This window comes from Physeter macrocephalus, chromosome 12 (assembly GCF_002837175.3).
Source record: "Physeter macrocephalus isolate SW-GA chromosome 12, ASM283717v5, whole genome shotgun sequence".
Lineage (NCBI taxonomy): Eukaryota > Metazoa > Chordata > Mammalia > Artiodactyla > Physeteridae > Physeter > Physeter macrocephalus.
This window is the reverse complement of record NC_041225.1, coordinates 40,531,542-40,550,628: the sequence shown is the minus strand read 5'-3', so window position 1 is coordinate 40,550,628 and position 19,087 is coordinate 40,531,542. Positions and strand designations below refer to the sequence as shown.

General features: G+C 36.5%; 1 protein-coding gene across 5 annotated transcripts in view; it reads left to right on the top strand.

The window, feature by feature from the left end:
* The window catches only part of LDAH (lipid droplet associated hydrolase), a 94,159-nt gene that overhangs the window by 7,326 nt on the left and 67,746 nt on the right, over positions 1–19,087 (top strand). For 4 of the 5 annotated variants that reach the window (XM_055089057.1, XM_028496563.1, XM_028496564.2 and 1 more), the window contains exons 2-3: positions 4,144–4,299; positions 13,983–14,126. In XM_055089057.1, the coding sequence (XP_054945032.1) occupies positions 4,146–4,299; positions 13,983–14,126 (298 nt within the window). In that variant the 5' untranslated portion in view covers positions 4,144–4,145. The remainder of the gene's footprint in view (positions 1–4,143; positions 4,300–13,982; positions 14,127–19,087) is intronic. The other variant, XM_007127303.4, reaches the window with a different exon arrangement.

Here is a 19,087-nt window from a genome sequence, read left to right as displayed (position 1 = left end):
TTTGCCCACATCAAATTTATTGGCATAAAGCTCCTCATAATATTCTTTTATTATCTTTTTAATGTCCATAAAATCTGGAGTGATATCTTCTCTTCACTTCTGATATTGGTTATTTGTGCCCTTTTTCTTGATGTGTCTTCTCAGGGGTTTATTTATTTATAGGTCTTTTCAAAGAGCAAACTTTTGGCTTTGTTAATCTTTTCAAATGTAAACTTTCTTTTCCTATCCCATTAATTTCAATTTTTTGTTATTTTACTTTTTCTATTTTATTTATTTGGATTCATTTAGTTTTTCTAACTCCTTAAGATAAATAGTTAGATCCTTGATTTCCAGCCTTTTTTTCCTACTGTTTTAGAAAATATTTTAGAAAGTACTTTAAGACTTTAAATTTTCTTGCATTCATGCCTTTGTCTGTATCCTATACATTTTGATATATCGTATTTTCACTATTTGTTTCATTATTGTTTAGTTCTAAATTGCATGGTGATTTCTTCTTTTCCCTCATCAGTTATTTAGAAGTATATTGCTTAATTTCCAAAAATTGGCAGATTTTTTATTATTTTTGTTATTTATTTTTGGCTTAATTCCACTGTGGTTAGAGAACATCCTGTATATTATTTCAGTTCTTTGAAATTTGTTGAGTCTTGCTGTATGGCCAAGTGTATGGTCAGTTTTGGTAAATGTTCCATGTACACTTGAAAAGGATATGCATTTTGCACTTATTTGGTATAGAGTTCTGTATATGTCAGTTATGTTGATTATTTTAACATAAATATTAATTATGTCAATCAAAATTTATATATTTTTGTTGATTTTTTTTTCTGTGCTCATTCTATCATTCTAAGAGGTGTGTTAGAATCTTTCACTATGATTGTGGATTTGTCTATTTCTCTTTTTACTTCTGTCCCCATACAATGTTGTTACAATATTATTGACCATGTTTCTTATGCTGCATATTACATCCCTGTGACTTATTTATTATATAATTGGAGGTTTGTACCTCTTAATCCCCTTCACCTATTTCACCCACCTTCCTACCCACTTCAGGATCAAACTTAATTTTAATGTACATTTTAAACTAAAAAAGCTTCTCTAATTTAAAACAACTCCTAGACTCACTTCTATTATATATCACACATTTAATATACTACAGAGATCACCAGCATGTCAAAGTTTGCTACCAGGCTAATTTAAAAAAAAAAAAAGAACTTGGAATAAAGCTTCCGTTGCCAATTTTGTATGTATTTGTACTTCCTATATTGTGTTTTGATAGCAATTACAAATTTTGTATCTCTTCCCTGGGCCTTTAAAAATTTAATCCTCACTTGTCTAGTCACTAAATACTTTACATTAGTGACTAGATTAGTATTATGCCCAGGAATACCACTAATTAATTGCCAGTCAAAGTGCAGATACATGCAGAGTGTATGCTCTGCTTTGTGTAACTATGGGACAATAACACAGGTCACAACTTATATTTGATAATAATATATATAAAATTTTTGTCATTTGAAGAACTTTCAGCAGCTTATCTGCCTTATATACATGATAAATAATACAAGTTATTTTTAGATTTTGTTTGTGCTTTAACTTTGAAAGAAAAGTATCTTACTATCTGTTTTTCAAATGTAATGTAGTTTCATTGAAGACTACCTGGACATTGCAATGAGTTTTTTAAAAAACTTTTTTATCATGTGCAGTTCTTACATGATGGATAAAGTAGAATTTTGAGTAGCCAAAATAAAATGCAGACATTACTTGGATGCTAAAGCTGAGTGAGGGACTCATTTATAGTGATCAAATGCTGCTTTTCAGTTTTGTTTATTGTCTAGGTTTGTATAAGATTTAATTGGAAAAAAATTATTTTACTAAATAAAGTTAGAAACCCCTTAATATAAGCAGATGAACACCTATGCTTAGCTGAGTAAGGATTGCCTAAGTTGTACAGATTATATCTACACTGTACACATGGCTTTTATCCAGGCTAAATCTTGCTGCTTATCAAAACTGATCATTAAAATTGCTTGTAGGTGGCGGCTGAAGGCGGGACAATCAGCCTTTAATAATATATATTAGAACACATTGTCCTGTCTTAACCTGCCCATTGTTGGCAGCATTGAATTACCTTGGGTTCTTAGGTAAGGAAGAAAGTAAAGTTTTTCTTTACTATTTTTATTTGGCTGCGTGAGATTCAGAAACATAAGAGTGAAGTAAAATAAAAAGATGCTTTACAAATACATACATTAACTCAGTGTTTCTCAGTTGTATTTTACTTGAAGTGTTTTAGAGTTGTTACTTTTTTGTTTTCTAATTTTCATAGACTGTTTAAGTTTCATATCTGCTTGCATTCTCATTAACTTTGTGGCTAATCAAACTCCTAAGATGTCATTTACTTTGAAGTTAAGTATTTATGAGTTGAATAAGGTTAATAACTTTGGATTCTCTTGTGGTGCAAATCTTAAATTTAGCCAGTGTTCTCTCTGTCATTGCTCTAATTTATTACTGTGTATAACAGTTAAATCTAATATTGTTTCTAACACTTTACAAATGTCATAAGACCTTTATAAATATACTGTATTTTGTGATCGTTTCAAAGATTGGGCTACAGTGACATTTATAAGTGAACTAAAAATCAATCCACAAGAAAAGGTGAGATGATACTTTTATTTATTTAGTCAGTCAGTATATTTTTAATATAATTTTGAAAGGAGTCCCCACTTTTTAAGTGAAAATTTTTCATTCCAGATATTTTTCCAACCTTGGCACTATTGACCTTTTGGGCTAGTGATTCTTTGTTGTGGGCACTGTCCTGTGCAGTGTAGGATGCTTAGCAGCATCCCTGGCCTCTACTCACTAGATGCTGGTAGTAACACCTCCCCTGATACCAAGTTGTGACATTGAAAACTATTTTTATTTATTGCCATACGTCTTCTGGGAGCAAAATTGTCTCTGGTTGGAAGTCACTGCTCTAGAGAGACCTCACAGCCTGAGCACAGGGGTGAGGGGACAAGTGCTCTAGAAATCTTCTGTGAGGGTACATTGAAACCAGGGGAGAAATCCTTCTTCCTGCAGTGTCTCTCTCCAGCACACTCTTCAAGGTTAACATCATATCAGTTGGCAGAGGAAAAATATTTAAAAGATCCAGATCCATTTTTCCAGAGAAGGCAATGAAGGATGAATTTGGAGGCAATAAATTGATAAGTTGCACAAGGGGGAAAGCATTCCAGAAGTGGTGGCAGAGTAAAACCATTAGCAAAGGTATAGGAGCAGAAAAGCATGAAGACACCGAGGAAATGCAGGGACAAGGTAGACCAGAGTACAAGCTTGGCATAAAGTGGTAAGAGGAGAAAAAGCTTTAAGGGTACTTATAATCTAGACTCTAGAGGGCTCTGAATGAAAGGAGGATAGTTGAAGAGGAGGATAGGAAGAAAAATGAAAGCTTGGGACATGGTTGTACTGACAGACACAGAGAAGGCAGAGGCATAGGTGGAGGGGTAATATAAATAATTTGGGACTGCATTTTTGCACATATCTTGATTATTCAGAAAATTGTTCATGATGTTATCTCATATTCTGTTTTCTTCCACCTATCCATTTCATAATTTAATAATGTAATGCTTTAATAATGTATAAAAATATACTTACAGAATTTGGGATGAGAGGATTAATAGAGGAAAAAACTCTAGAGGAAAAAGCTCATCAGGGAGTTCACTGTCCCTCTTTACAGTTCTATCTGAGCGAGTACAAGGGCAGCCATAGCCTCCAGGTGAAGGTACGGGGACTTCTCTCACTGGTAGAGCATATAGCTATACAAGAATTCCAGCAGAGGGAAAGTGGAAGTTAGCCATGGATATTGTCAATTTAGACTGGAGAGGAGAGTGGTGGCATTTTTGTTTTGATTCACACTCCTCCGTAGTCTTTAATTTCACCAAAGACATGCCCCTCTTTCTCTCTTCTCTTGTGGTTTAATTTTTTTTTCAATCCTGTAAGCTAGAATAGCTGAATAGTCATATCTCTCTCATATCTCTTTGTGACATTTCCTTCTAGGTATATTGAATTGTCTTTTTTATTCTCGAATATTGTCTTTGGCTCAAAGTTTTATATTTTAGTGACTCTTCATATTGTTCTTCACCCCTTATTTAGAAATGGACTCAGAAATCAAGGAAGAAATTCCTGTGCATGAGGAATTCATTCTATGCTGTGGAATTGAAACCCAGGTTCTAAAATGTGGGCCCTGGACTGACCTCATTAACGCTCAAATTGCCAACAGGCCTAAGCTGCTTATTTTCATTATTCCTGGTAAGTTTAAAAATCTGGATTAGAAGACTGTATACAGATACTTATAACTATTTCTGATTTCGAGAGAATTTGATAAATATAAAAATCCTTATAGAAGGAAATAGAATCACTCAAACCATTGATAACAACCACCCTTGATACTTCAGTGGCTGGACGTTTTGTTTGTCATCTATGCATTAATAGTATATATATTATATGCATTTTTAAAATCACAGTGTATACCATAAGTAGTTTTATAATCTGCTTTTTAAAATCTCTTAACAATATTTAGAATAATTAGAACTTTATCAAATAATATTTTTTGACAGTTTTAAAAATATTTTTTACTGTCTCATTTCAAGATGATTATAAGATTATGGTAGAACGTTTATTTATTCTGGGATTTGTCGACTGGGTCATTTGTGATTTATGCTGGATCAGTATCAATAGAATGTTAGGGGAAGATGCTTGATTGTAGGTATTCGAAGCACTTTTTAAAAATATGAGCTTGAAAAATATATGTGTGTGTGTATATATATATCAGCCTAAAGATTAAAAATGAAACTGTTAATATGTATCATATTATATCATCTCATGTACACAGCTAGGCCTATGGGGTATTATGATTTCTTTTCTTGTACATTTTTGTTTGTTTTCCCTGGATTAATGGTTGTCCCTTTTATTTGCTTAGTTTTCTATGTTTCAATCGGTAATTTATCCTAAAATTATTCTCCAGAAGTGAAAAAAACTTCTCATTTTTTGAGTAATAGGGTTTCTGTTTTGTTTTGGTTTGTTTTTCGGGGGCTGTCCCTCCCAGGACTCTGTGTTCTTCGGCTCCAGTCTAGACTGGGTGCTGTCTAGGCTTCTTATACAGGCCATCCTGGGGACTCCTTTCACTTTTCTCCTGGTTGGATTCCTTGTTTCCTGGATCCTGTATTTTTTTTTCTGGGTTTATTCCCTTGTTTTTGGTGGAGCATACCTTCTAGGAGCTTCCTGAGAAGAGGTGCATGGGAAGTAATCTTTTACAGTTCTAGCATGTCAGAAAACGTCTTAGAGTTCTAGGTTGGAGATCGTGGTTTCCTTAGAATTTGGAGGGCATGTTCATTGTTTTCCAGGGTTCAGACTGTTTTTGAGAAGTCTTGATATTATTCTGATTTTTTATCTTTTGTATGTGAAGCTCCCCCCCTCCCCCAGCAAAAAAATATTTTAGATCTTTTCTTTGTTCTAATATTCTGAAATTTTATAGTCAGGCACCTTGGTATGGTTGTTTTTCATACATTGGATTTCGGTGGACCTTTTTAAGCCAGAAGCTTAACTTCAATTCTCAGAGCTGTGTGTTCTTTCTTTTTTATACCCTTCTTTTCATGTGTTTTGTGGGTGCATTATCTTTTTTTTTGGCTTCCTGCATTGTTAGAGTTTTTGCTGCATTCCTTTTTCTGTTTCTATTAGTGTTTGTTTTTCCTCAAATGTTTGATAATCCTTGACTACCCTTTCTTTTTTTTTTTTTTTCTTTTTTTTTTTGCTGTACGCGGGCCTCTCACGGCTGTGGCCTCTCCCGTTGCGGAGCACAGGCTCTGGACGCGCAGGCTCAGCAGCCATGGCTCATGGGCCCAGCCGCTCCGCGGCATGTGGGATCTTCCCAGACTGGGGCACGAACCCGTGTCCCCTGCATCAGCAGGCGGACTCTCAACCACTGCGCCACCAGGGAAGCCCTACCCTTTCGTTTTTAAGAGGAAGACGTAAAAAATTTATTGGAAGCTTGTATTCAGGGGTGGGGCTTGTCCACATGTATGCCTAGGGTGACCAGCCATCCTAGTCTGAGGGGTGTTCCAGGACACATGACTTTCTGTACTAAAACCATGACAACAGGATGGGCAAAACGGAGTGGTTGGTTACCTTAGGTAATCCTCACCTTAAGGTGATTGGCTAGGGACCCAGCATTTCATTGGAGGATTTCCAGCTTTCAGTATCTGTAGCTGTTTCTTGGATTGTTCAGTTTTCCAGGAAGGAATCTTCCAAGTATCCTATTTGAGGAATGGAAGCCTGTCTGCTAATGTTCAGAGCTGAACAAGGGAGAGGAGGTTGGAGTTTCAGTGTTTCTTTTCAGTTTAGTGCTTTTGTTCTCAACTGGGCTAAGACTTCTGATCCAGAATCTCTCTTTGGTTTAACCTGTTCTGAAAATAAACTTCCAGTGTTCTGCCATAATGTAACAGTCTTTTTGGAAAGCAGTCTGTCAGCATCTATTAAAATTAAAAATACAGGGACTTCCCTGGTGGCACAGTGGTTAAGAATCCACCTGCCAGTGCAGGGGACACAGGTTCAATCCTTGGTCCGGGAAGATCCCACATGCCGCAGAGCAACTAAACCTGTGTGCCACAACTACTGAGCCTGCTCTCTAGAGCCCGCGAGCCACAACTACTGAGCCCGCGTGCCACAACTACTGAAGCCCACATGCCTAGAGCCTGTGCTCTGCAACAAGAGAAGCCACCACAATGAGAAGCCGGTGCACTGCAACGAAGAGTAGCCCCCGCTCGCCACAACTAGAGAAAGCCCGCGCGCAGCAATGAAGACCGAACGCAGACAAAAATAAATATATAAATTTATTTTAAAAAATAAAAAATACATATGCTTTGCCAATAGTGAGGGAGAGTTTGAAATTATAGGCATGACAAGTGCTATTAGATGAAGCGGAGATTTGGAGGCAATGGTAGAGTGTGGGATTGAGAAAATAATTAGAAACATTATCTTGGACTGGAGAAGGAATATCTTTCTGAGGCTAGAATGAAGGAGGTGACGTTGGTTACTGAAATGGAGAAGTGTGAAGGTGTGTCAGAGGAAATAAAGTAGTTCCTGCCTCCTGACCTCTGTTTTCTCTGTTAATTAAGAGTTGAGGTGATCTGTGGAGAATACGGATGGTAGAGGGTGGATTGGGGCCTTAAGGAAATTGGTCAACATTGAAAATAGCAGATATACAGGATGAAAGGAATTATTGACTGAAAACAAGTAGATAGATTTTGAGCAGGGCTGTGATCAAATAGCAGGTATGTTGGGAGTGAAGTCTAAAAGGGTCAAAGATCGAGCTGGAGAAGGGCTATCAGAGTTTTAGGATGCTTTGGATGTAAACCATTTCTGGGTAATGAAAAGACATAGGCCTGTCATTGTTAAAGTTGTTGTCAGGATCAGCAGCATCACCTAAGAACTTGTTACAAATGCAAGTTTTGGGACCCTATCCTAGATCTTCTGAACCAGAAACTCTGGGGGTGGGGCATCTGGGTTTTAAGAAGCCCTCTAGTGGATTTTGATATGCACACCACTGTTCTAGGCTGTGGCTTCTGGAATTAGTTGCTTAAATTGGATATAGGTGAAGTTCTTTGAATTTGATCAAGATAATGAATTATGGGAGAAAGGTGTTGGCTCAGTCAGGCCGCCCAGATTTTGAAATCACCTAACTTATGGAATGGCAAGTGAAACTGACATTTAAGGGTCAAGGTTTTCAGGGAATGTGTGAGAATGACTAGGAAGTTGATAGATGGAAGCAGATGGCTTCAATCTTAGAGGAGGAGAGCTTCTTACAGTAGGATGAACTATAAGTGGAGCAAACAACCCCCTCTATACTTCCCCAGTCAGAGGTGTTTTCACTCACTCATTGGTATTAGGTGCTGGGAGTGGTGTGTTGCAAAAGTCTTTGCTCTCATTGAGGTATACGAAGTGTTAGAGAATAGTGAGGTCTCTTCTGCAGGGCCTTGAAAGGAAGAGAGTCCATCATAGGGGAGAGCCAGATTTAAGATATGGTGAAGAGATAGAAGGAGCATTCATTGAAGACACTGAGGAGAAAGGGAAGTTTAAAACACTTGTTTTTTAATAGTGTCATTGTTTTATAGTGGCTTTGACATTTTCAGATCATTTTGTTTCCTGGTGTTCTTTTATGTTTGCCCTTCTATTCTCCTTGCTGCCCTTGGGCTTTGTGCAAGCTGTAGGCTCTTGCTGCTCTTTAGTTTGTGGAATTCAAAATTATATTTTATTTGGGGAGCTAGTCCTTTTATACTGTGGGGAAAATTAGGATGACAATATTTCAAAGATTGTTAAGCCACTATAGACCTCATGTTTAGTCCATCTCTGATAGACTGATGTAACATTTTATTTTAAATCACTTTTTTTTAACATCTTTATTGGAGTATAATTGCTTTACAATGGTGTGTTAGTTTCTGCTTTATAACAATGTGAATCAGCTAATCCCCATATCTCCTCCCTCTTTCGTCTCCCTCCCACCCTCCCTCTCCCACCCTCCCTCTCCCACCCCTCTAGGTGGTCACAAAGCACCAAGCTGATCTCCCTGTGTTATGCAGCTGCTTCCAACTAGCTATCTGTTGATCTCCCTGTGCTATGCGGCAGCTTCCCACTAGCTATCTAATTTACATTTGGTAGTGCATATATGTCCCTGCCACTCTCTCACTTCGTCACAGCTTACCCTTCCCCCTCCCCATGTCCTCAAGTCCATGCTCTAGTAGGTCTGTGTTTTATTCCTGTCCTACCACTAATCTCTTCATGACATTTTTTTTTCTTAGATTCCATATATATGTGTTAGCATACGGTATTTGTTTTTCTCCTTCTGACTTACTTCACTCTGTATGACAGACTCCAGGTCTATCCACCTCATTACAAATAACTCAGTTTCATTTCTTTTTATGGCTGAGTAATATTCCATTGTATATATGTGCCACATCTTCTTTATCCATTCATCTGTTGATGGACACTTAGGTTGCTTCCATGTCCTGGCTATTGTAAATAGAGCTGCAATGAACATTGTGGTACATGACTCTTTTTGAATTATGGTTTTCTCAGTGTATATGCCTAGGAGTGGGATTGCTGGGTCACATGATAGTTCTATTTTTAGTTTTCTAAGGAACCTCCATACTGTTCTCCATAGTGGCTGTATCAATTTACATTCCCACCAGCAGTGCAAGAGGGTTCCCTTTTCTCCACACCCTCTCCAGCATTTATTGTTTCTAGATTTTTTGATGATGGCCATTCTGACTGGTGTGAGATGATTCCTCACTGTAGTTTTGATTTGCATTTCTCTAATGATTAGTGATGTTGAGCATCCTTTCATGTGTTTGTTGGCTATCTGTGTATCTTCTTTGGAGAAATGTCTGTTTAGGTCTTCTGCCCATTTTTGGATTGGGTTGTTTGTTTTTTTGATATTGAGCTGCATGAGCTGCTTGTAGTATTTTAAATCACTTTGCTTATGCACATAGCAAAATTAGTTCATCACTTTTAAGTTAGTAATGATAATGAGGAATTGTTTATTGGAAGCCACAGATTGAGGAGCTTTTAATTTAGTTTCATCTTTTCCAATGAACTTTTGTTGTAAAATTTCTGCTAATAGCATACTTGGACTTCCTTTAAGTAGTGAAATAAGCAAAGGGAGGCAATATGAGAACTCACTGTAGAACATATTGGATCATTATAATTCTCAAGTGGTCATATGGGGATAATGGAATCATGTGGCATGTCTTGTGTTGTGAGTACAGTGATTGGAGATGGAGCAGACAAGGCTCCATGGAGAAGCCCAAAGTTCTGTCCACATGACAACCTTCTCTAGATGCCATGCCACATTAACTTGATATATGGAAGTTTTGTCCCCTACAAGATTAACTAGAAGGCATAAGTCTACAATTGCAATGTTAAGTAGTTAAGGGTTTATTGGCAGTCAGGGTCTAGAGGTGATCACCACAGCCTCTGTTATACATTGCTTAGGCATTTCACTATGTGTATGTTCAAGCATGTGTTTATAACACCTTTTGATATCCTTTGATAAAATGTATAACTTGCATTTCTGTATTGGAATGCTTTTGAACATCTTTACACCTGGAGATAGATATATATACATACATATATATCTGATTTTAGTTGTATAAACAAGACCCTTTTAATTTTCTCTGTGATCTCCTAACCAGGAAGTTTAGTTCATGGTTCATAAAGTGTAACATAAGCTGTAACATTTAAGTGGTGAAGTATGCAATGACATTTAAATGTTTCGCATTATATTTTCTACCTCTGTCTCTGTTATAAGTTGGATCTCCATGTTACTGGCCAATGTGGACTCTATTCAGGAGCCAAGCTCTTTATTACTTGAGGGCCTTTGCACCTATTCTTCCATCCTAGTATTCTTCTCCCTCAAATCTTTACATGGTGAATTTCTTCTCATCTTTTGAGTTATAGCTAAATGCCACCTCCTCAGACATTTTTCTCAGGCCATCCTAATCTTGTCCCTTCTTTATCATATGATCCTGTTTATCTCCTTCATAGAAATTATCACACTCTTGAACTATCTTATTTACCTACTTAGTTCTGTGTATATATTCTCCTACTAGAATATAAAGTACAAAAAAATAACTAAAAGAATACAGTAAGTCCCCTACATATGAACGAGTTCTGTTCTGAGAGCACGTTCATTAAGTCCAATCTGTTTTTAAGTCCAACAAAGTTAGCCTAGGTACCCACCTAACACAATTGGCTATATATACTATACTGTAATAGGTTTATAATACTTTTCACACAAATAATACATAAAAAACAAACACACAAAAAAGAAAACAGTTTTAATCTTACAGTACAGTACCTTGAAAAGTACAGTAATACAGTACAACAGCTGGCATACAGGGACATGTTAGCATCTTTGAAAGTTTGCAACTTGAAGGTTCATATGTAGGGGACTTACTGTATACAAAAAAGCTATAGTACTTAATGGAATAAATGGACATGGAATAGTTGGCATTATCATTTACTTCATGGTGATAAAATAGTAAATCAGAAAGTTTAAGGGGATTTGCTTAAGATCTTACAGTCATTAAGGGAAAGAACTCAGACTTAAACCCGGAGATAGAGAGAAAAAGTTGTTCTTTAGCAGTTCCATTATCTAGTACTCATTCATTCTGGTTTTATGTATCCTGTCATTGCAACTATTGTGTCTAAATCATGTAGTTGTTATCTTTGGATTCTCCTTAAAGTTAAACCAGTTTAACACTCTCTACATCCTAAACTTACAGAATGCTACATGTTAAATCTATTCAACTTAAAAAATTAAAAATGTAATAATAATTGTAATAATAGCAATGATAGTAGTAATAATAGTAATAATAATAATGGCTGTCCATTCATTATCCTTGGTGATAATGTCAGCTACTTTATAGCGCTGTTGTAAGATTAACTAAAACAAGGTATGCAGAAGATCCTAGACTAGGTAATTTTATGTTCTTTTTAAATTTCAGTATTATTTACTTTTTATGTTCTTTCAGTCTTCAGATATTTATTGAGCACTTATCATTTGTATGATAACACCGGTAACACCTTTGGCAAGTTATTTAACCTCTCTACCTTAGTTTCCTCACCCATAAAATGGAAATAATAATAGTGCTACCTCATGTGAGGACTGAATGAGTTAATATATGTAAAACACTTAAATACTGCCTGGCATGTAATAGGTTATAGCACTTTAAAGTGTTATTATTTTCTAGTCCTATGAAGAAAACTATAAAACTTTACTGAGAGACATAAAATATTTGAATATGAGACATGACACATTCCTAGAAGGTTATACTCAGTAATGTGGAAAATATCAAATATTTCTAAACTTAAGTATAAATGAGATAAAATTTCAATCAGAATTCCAAAGAAATTTTTTAAAATTGAAACTGTTGAAAATAATTCTAAGGGCCTACCAGTTACTGAAACATTAAAAGACAAACAAACAAACAAAAAACCACAATGTAGTAATCAAGACAGTATGGTGCTGGCAAAGAAGAAAAGGAAAAAATAAGTGGAATTATTTGGAATCAGAATTAGCAAACAAATATAAGAATTCAGTATTGGATCAGAAGACATTTCAAATCCATGCAGAAAGAATGGGTAATATAATAAATGCTCTTGGGACACTTGGCTATTCACTTGAAAAGAAGCTGGATTACTGCTTTGTACTTTACACTCAAGAATATTCCAACCGAACTGAAGATTTAAATATAAAACATGAAACAGTGTCATCACATCCACCATTGATGTTACAGTAACTCTGTGCTGATACACACCCTGTTTCCCTTCTTTCTCCTCTAGCTGCACAGCAGACAATCAGCTGACCAAAGAACACATTACTGTATTTGAGGAAGTTTCTTCACCTATTTAACAAAGATGACACTAGCACCATCACAAAAAGGAATTTGGAGCTTGAGTCACTAGGTCAGAATGCAACAGAAGCAGAGTAACAATAGGGGTGATAAGGTCTTCATATATTACCATCATGGCTAGACACTGATGACAAGTTTGAATAGCTAACATTTATACAGCAAGCAATGTATTGAGCAGTGTTTAAGTATTTTACATATATTAGTTCACTTAGTTCTCACATGAGGTAGTATGATTATTATCCTCATTTTATGGACAAGGAAACCAAGGCCTGAGAGGTTAAATAACTTGCCAAAGGTCACACAGTTGGTAAGTGGCAAAGTAAGAAAACCATCCCAGGCAGTCTGGCTCCAGAGTCTATGCCCTTAACCACTTTGCTACATTGCTTATCTAGGAAACTAAAAGATATAGACAATGAAGAAGAAATCGGTAAAATTTGACAAGGATGGCAGAGGTTACATCAGTACAGCAAAACCCTGTCATGTAATTGCAAAGAGGAGAAAACCTAGCAGCATGAAGAAATGGATAAATTGATTGGAGAAATAGATATTGATGGAAATGGACTAGTATTTATGAAGGTGTTATATAGATGATGATTGTAAGGTGAAAACACCATTTCACTCTTTTCCCCCAAAGATGTATCAGATTGACTATTTTTAAAAAAGATCATTTATTCATTCTGTCTCTTTATAGCAAACCCATCTCAAAAATACCTTCTGTACATACACAAGAAAAATCTACATGTGTTAGTTGGTGGTCTTTTCCCCCAAAGATCAAACTATACATCTCTGCAATATAAGTACTTGTGATAAATGACCAGAAAACAGTTAGTAGACTCCTTAAAGTTTTCTTTGTGAATGATTCTGACACTGATTGGTTTTTGTGCAGCTTGGTAACTGATCATAGTCAAATCTTGAAGGGGCTGACAGGCAGTATTAATTATTTTAGACAATGCAAAACCACTGGAAGGTGTTTAAGTAGGGTACTGCTGTGATTCAATTTGAGGTTTGGAGATATCTCTCTGGGTACCCTGAAGAATGGATTCCCAGGGGACAAGAGTAGATAGAAGACCTGTTAGGAGGCTGTTGTGGGAAACCCAGTTGGAAGTGATAACACTAATGGAGAGAACTGGACAAAGTTGAGATGTATTTTGGAAGCAGAGTTGACAGGACTTATTGATGAATTGGATGTGAAGAACAGGAAGGAACCAAGAATGACTCCTGCTGTTAGGACTTGAGTATTTGATTTATGATTGGTGCTTCCACTTATTAAGATGAGGAACATGGAAGAAGAATTTATTTGAAGCAGTTGGAGAACAAAGCAGGAGCAGAAATTTTCTAAATGATAATTCCCAGACTTAAGGTATAAAGGATATTAAAATTGAGTTGTATGGGTAAATGTTACTACGTCTGTATAGTAACATTTAGGGAAGTATAAGGAGAAATAGATCTTTCTTTTTCAGTCAGCACATTGTCTTATGTGAGTTTATTGCTTTGGTTAATCTAAAAGTCTGTTTCTTTTCTTAGGTAACCCAGGTTTTTCTGCCTTTTATGTGCCATTTGCAAAGGCTTTGTATTCTTCAACAAAAAGACGCTTTCCAGTTTGGGTTATCAGTCATGCTGGGCATGCCTTGGCCCCCAAAGATAAGAAGATTCTTACAACCTCAGATGGTATGTGTTTGTTAACATCTGCTTTCCCTTACAGTGAGTGGGTGTTTATATTTCTAGAAAGCCTGCTAAGGTTAAGAGTTATACCAGTGGAACCCTCCACTTGTGGCATTGGGCCCATGATGCCACATTCTGGTAATTTTAGGATTTGAGGGGTCATTTTAATCATTCTGCAGGTCATTTTCTTTAAAAGTTTGGGCAGATCAAACAGTTTGTCTAGGACTTGCCAGCTGTATTTACCAACTAGTAACCAACTATATGTTTATCGATCATGTACTATAGTTCCAGGGTTGTATTAAGAGGAATGGTGAAGTAGTATAAGACGACGTGGTCCTAAACCATGGTTCCTGCTCTAAAGAAGCTCTCATTCTCATGTTTAGAGAGTGATTAAGTGATAAACTCTGGCCTGCTGATCATGTGGATACTTAAGGAGTAAGCAAAGGAGAGAGTAAAAGAGTTTTAACAGCTGAGTAGAATTTGGAATTGAGGGGTGGAGGTGGGTGCCTTCTGTATAATAGGCAGAAGGATTAGCATAGCAGGAAGAGAGATTCAGTAGGTACTTGAGTTCTAGGCAGGGCCAGATTAGGAAGAACCTTGAAAGCTGAAGGGAGAACTAGGACTTTACATGGTAAATTTCTGGAAGCCTTTAAATGGAGGAAGTAGTACCACAGAGTTGCAAATTACCTGCTTCTAATTCATGAGTATTCTAGCGTGTTCACTCTTCTAAAAAAAAAAAAGTGAGATGAGAGGAAAAAAGAAAAACATAATTTCTGTGTGGGCATTCCCTAAGGGTTCCACTTTGTTAATCTGAAGTGGGAGAGAGGTGACTATGGCTTCATCGCCTAGTTTGCCCCTGGTTCTGGTATGCCTCTCATATGGTATGAGCATCTTCTTGTACTTATTGAGCATCTAATGATAGGGAAAACCATGTGTGGGTAGGGAGGGAGAAAGAGGTAGGTGATATGGGAACTTCCTGGACTAATGTGTTCAAATTTTCTGCAACCCTAAAACCATTCTAAAAAATAAAATCTGTTAATAAAAAAACAAATACTGGAGGTTTTTAATAATTTTAATATTTACATTATACTTTTTATCATTGTATTAGTTCAGACTCCCATAACAAAACCCATAAACTAGGTAACTTAACTAGCAGGAATTTATTTTCTCATAGTCTGCAGACTATAAATCCAAGATTAGAGTTTCAGCATAATTGTGTTCTGATGAGAGCCCTCTCCCTGGGTTTCAGGTGGCTGCCTTCTCTTTTTGTCCTCACATGACAGAGAGAGAGAGGGAGAGGGAGGGAGCACAATAGGGTGAGAAGGAGTGCAAGCCAGCAAGCTCTCTGGTGTCTCTTCTTATAAGGGCACTAATCCCTTCATGAGGGCCCCACCCTCATGACCTCCTCTAACCCTAATTACCTCCCAAAGTCCCCATCTCCAAATACCGTCACAGTGGGGGCAGGGGGGTTGTTCAACGTAAGAATTTTAAGGGACACAGATATTCAGTCCATATAATCATGAATGGGAATGTTATATATTAACATTTTAAATCTGATCACAGGTTTAGGTCAGCATATACATATGACATTGTACCTGAGCAATAGTAGAACATACAAATTATCTCCTAAAACATTTTTGCTAAATATTTGTTCAAGTTTTATTAGCTTCCATTTGGTCCATCCTCAGAAGTATTACCTTACAGTTGTTAGAAGCAGGCCCTTTGAAGCCTCGATCCTGTTGAGTAGCAAAGGAAAAGTTTCTGTTCTAAGTGGCAGCTCTTTCCATATTCATGAACATCTGCAGGCAAGCTAAATTATAATAATTTTTTTATTTGAAGAAGTGGGTGACAATTAAGAGGTGATTCCTATTTTTATCCATGTCTTATTTTTGGCTGTTAACTGATACATATGGTCAAGACACAATGTAGTTATTGCAGAATTTAAGAAACGAAATCACCCTGTGCATACAGAGTAGATAGATACTCTTTGGTTCTGTAGTTAGCGTGGGATTTGGTTCTCTTTTCTTTTCCCTCCTGAAGCCATAGCTCAAACTATTCATGTGTCATCTCACTGTGAACATCACAACTCCCTGGCTCTTGATCTCTTCTCTTAATTCTCACATATCGTGGTATAGATCAGCTTCCTGAAATGTTAGTTCTGGTTCCAGAATCCTGTGTTAATTTTAGATTGACTTTAACATCAGATGCCAACTCTTGAGAATGGAATTTAAGCTTTCTTTTTTCCTAATTCCATTTACTCAATTTAATCTTTTTTGAGTACCTGCTGTGAACCTGCGTCTTTGCTGGCACTTACGGAAAAATACCTCTGTGCTTAAAGCAAATCTGTTGCACTTACATTGCTTATTATTAGGTTATCTCACCACCCAGACTTCCTGTGTCTTTCTTTTTAAGGCATCACATGTAAGATTACCTTTATCTTGGCTAATCTCCTCCTCTCTGTTAAAACAGTTTCCACTCTCAGTGATCAGGCCCTTGATAAGCAGGATCATCCAGACTTTGTTTCAGCTCTTTAGTTGCTCAGATTTCTTTTACTACCACTTTCACCTACTTTATCTTTTTTATTTCCCTAATTATCTTCTATTTAGAATTATAAATTTACAGATTAAGTGCAATCCCTATATAAATTCCTACAAAAATTACAGCTGCATTTTTTCACAGAAATAGAAAAAAAGTCCTAAAATTTGTATGGAGCCCCAAAAGATATCAAATAGCCAAAATAATCTTGAGGAAGAAGATTGAAGTTAAGGTTCAAAGGTGACGTTATCACACTTCCTGATTTCAAACTATATTACAAAGCTAGTAATCAAAACTGTAAGGTAGTGGCATAAAAACAGACCAATGGATCAGAATAGAGAGCCCAGAAATAAACCCACAAATATAGGGTCAGCTAATCTTTGACAAGGGCACCAGGAATACATAATGGGGAAAGGATAGTATCTTCAATAAATGGTATTGGGAAAACTGGATATCCACATGCAAAAGAATGAAATTGAACCCTTATCTTACACCAAAATTAACTCAAAATGGATTAAATACTTAAATTTAAGACCTGAAACCATTAAACTCCTAGAAGAAAACATAGGAGAAAAACTCCTTGACATTGGTCTTGGCAATGATTTTTTTGGATATGACACCAAAAGCACAAGTAACAAAGGCAAAAATAAACAGTTAGGACTGTATCAAACTAAAAAGCATCTGTACAGCAAATGAAACAGGCAACCAAATGAAAAGGCAGCCTATAAAATGGGAGAAAATATTTGCAAACCATATATCTGATAAGGAGAATTTCCAAAATATATAAGGAACTAATACAACTCAATAGCAAAAACACTTAATAGCCTGATTTTTAAAATGGGCAGATTTTTCCAGAGAAGACATACAAATAGCCAACTGGTATATGAAAAATGCTCAACATCATCAGTCATCAAGGAAATGCAAATCAAGACCACGATGATATTATCACCTCACACCTGTTAGGATGGCTATTCTCAAAAAAGACAGAAGTTAACAAGTCTTGGAGAAAAGGTCACTTGAGCAGTTATCTAGGTTACCCAAAGCTTTCTGAAAGGGAAAGCCTTCATGGGTGGGGGTGGCCTAGTTCCTTATCTGGTTGTTTTGCTAGTAGCTGGGTCATTACAGCTGGCAATATGTTTATTCAAAGTGGATGTCTCATCAATCAAAAGCTTAATGTCAGGCACTTACACTCAGTATGTGAGGTGATGGATGTGTTACTCAACCTGACTGTGGTAGTCATTTCACAGTGTATATGTATATTAAGTCATCAGCTTGTACCCCTTTAAAAACAATCATGTTGTACAACCTAAATATATACAGATTTTATTTGGCAGTCCTACTTCAGTAAAGCTGGAAAGAAAAAGGAAAATAATTTTTGAAGCTGGACCATGGGTACATGGGGGTCTATTATACTATTCTCTGGACTTTTGTGTATGTTTCAAAATTTCCACTATTAAAAAAAGGTTTTAAAGAAAGAAAAAGAATTATAGGATCTTAGAGCTAAAAATATCTACCATATGATCCAGCAATTACACTCCTGGGTATATAACCAAAGAAAGTGAAAACACTAATTAGAAAAGAGATATGCATCCCGATGTTCATAGCAGCACTGTTTACAATAGCCAAGATAATGGAAGCAACCTAAGTGTCCTTCAGCAGATGAATGGATAAAGAAGATGTGATGTGTGTGTGTATACACACACACACAGTGTTTTACTTGTCCATAAAAAGAATGAAATGTTGCCATTTGCAGCAACATGAATGGACCTGGAGTGTATTATGCTTAGTGAAATAAGTCAGACAGAGAAAGACAAGTACTGTATGTTATCACTTATATGTGGAATCCAGAAAGTAAAATGAATGAATATAACAAAACAGAGAAAGACAAGCACTGTATGTTATCACTTATATGTGGAATCCAGAAAGTAAAATGAATGAATATAACAAAACAGAAACAGACTCGTAGAGAACAAACTAGTGCTTACCAGTGGGAAGAGGAATGGGGGAGGGGCAACACAGAGGCAGGGGATTAAGAGGTACAAACCACTGTATATAAAATAAATAAGATACAGGAATATACTGTACAGCACGAGGAATGTAGCCAATATTTTATAATACTTTTAAATGGAGTATAATCTACTATATAAATGTTGAATCACTATGTTGTACACCTGAAACTAATATAATTTTGTAAATCAACTATATTTTAATTTAAAAAATCAACCTGAAAAAAAAAAGTATTTACGTTAAATTCCATCTTGAACCCTTATTTTTCAAGGAAGGAAAGTAAGGCCCAACAGGGCTAAATGACCTTGTGCTGGTGAGTGTTAGAACGCAGACAGGAAGCCAGCACTTATGATCCTGAGGTCAGTGCTCTAGTCCTGCGGTAGGTCATCTCAGGTAGCTGGTGCAAAGTGCTAGTGATTAGCCCT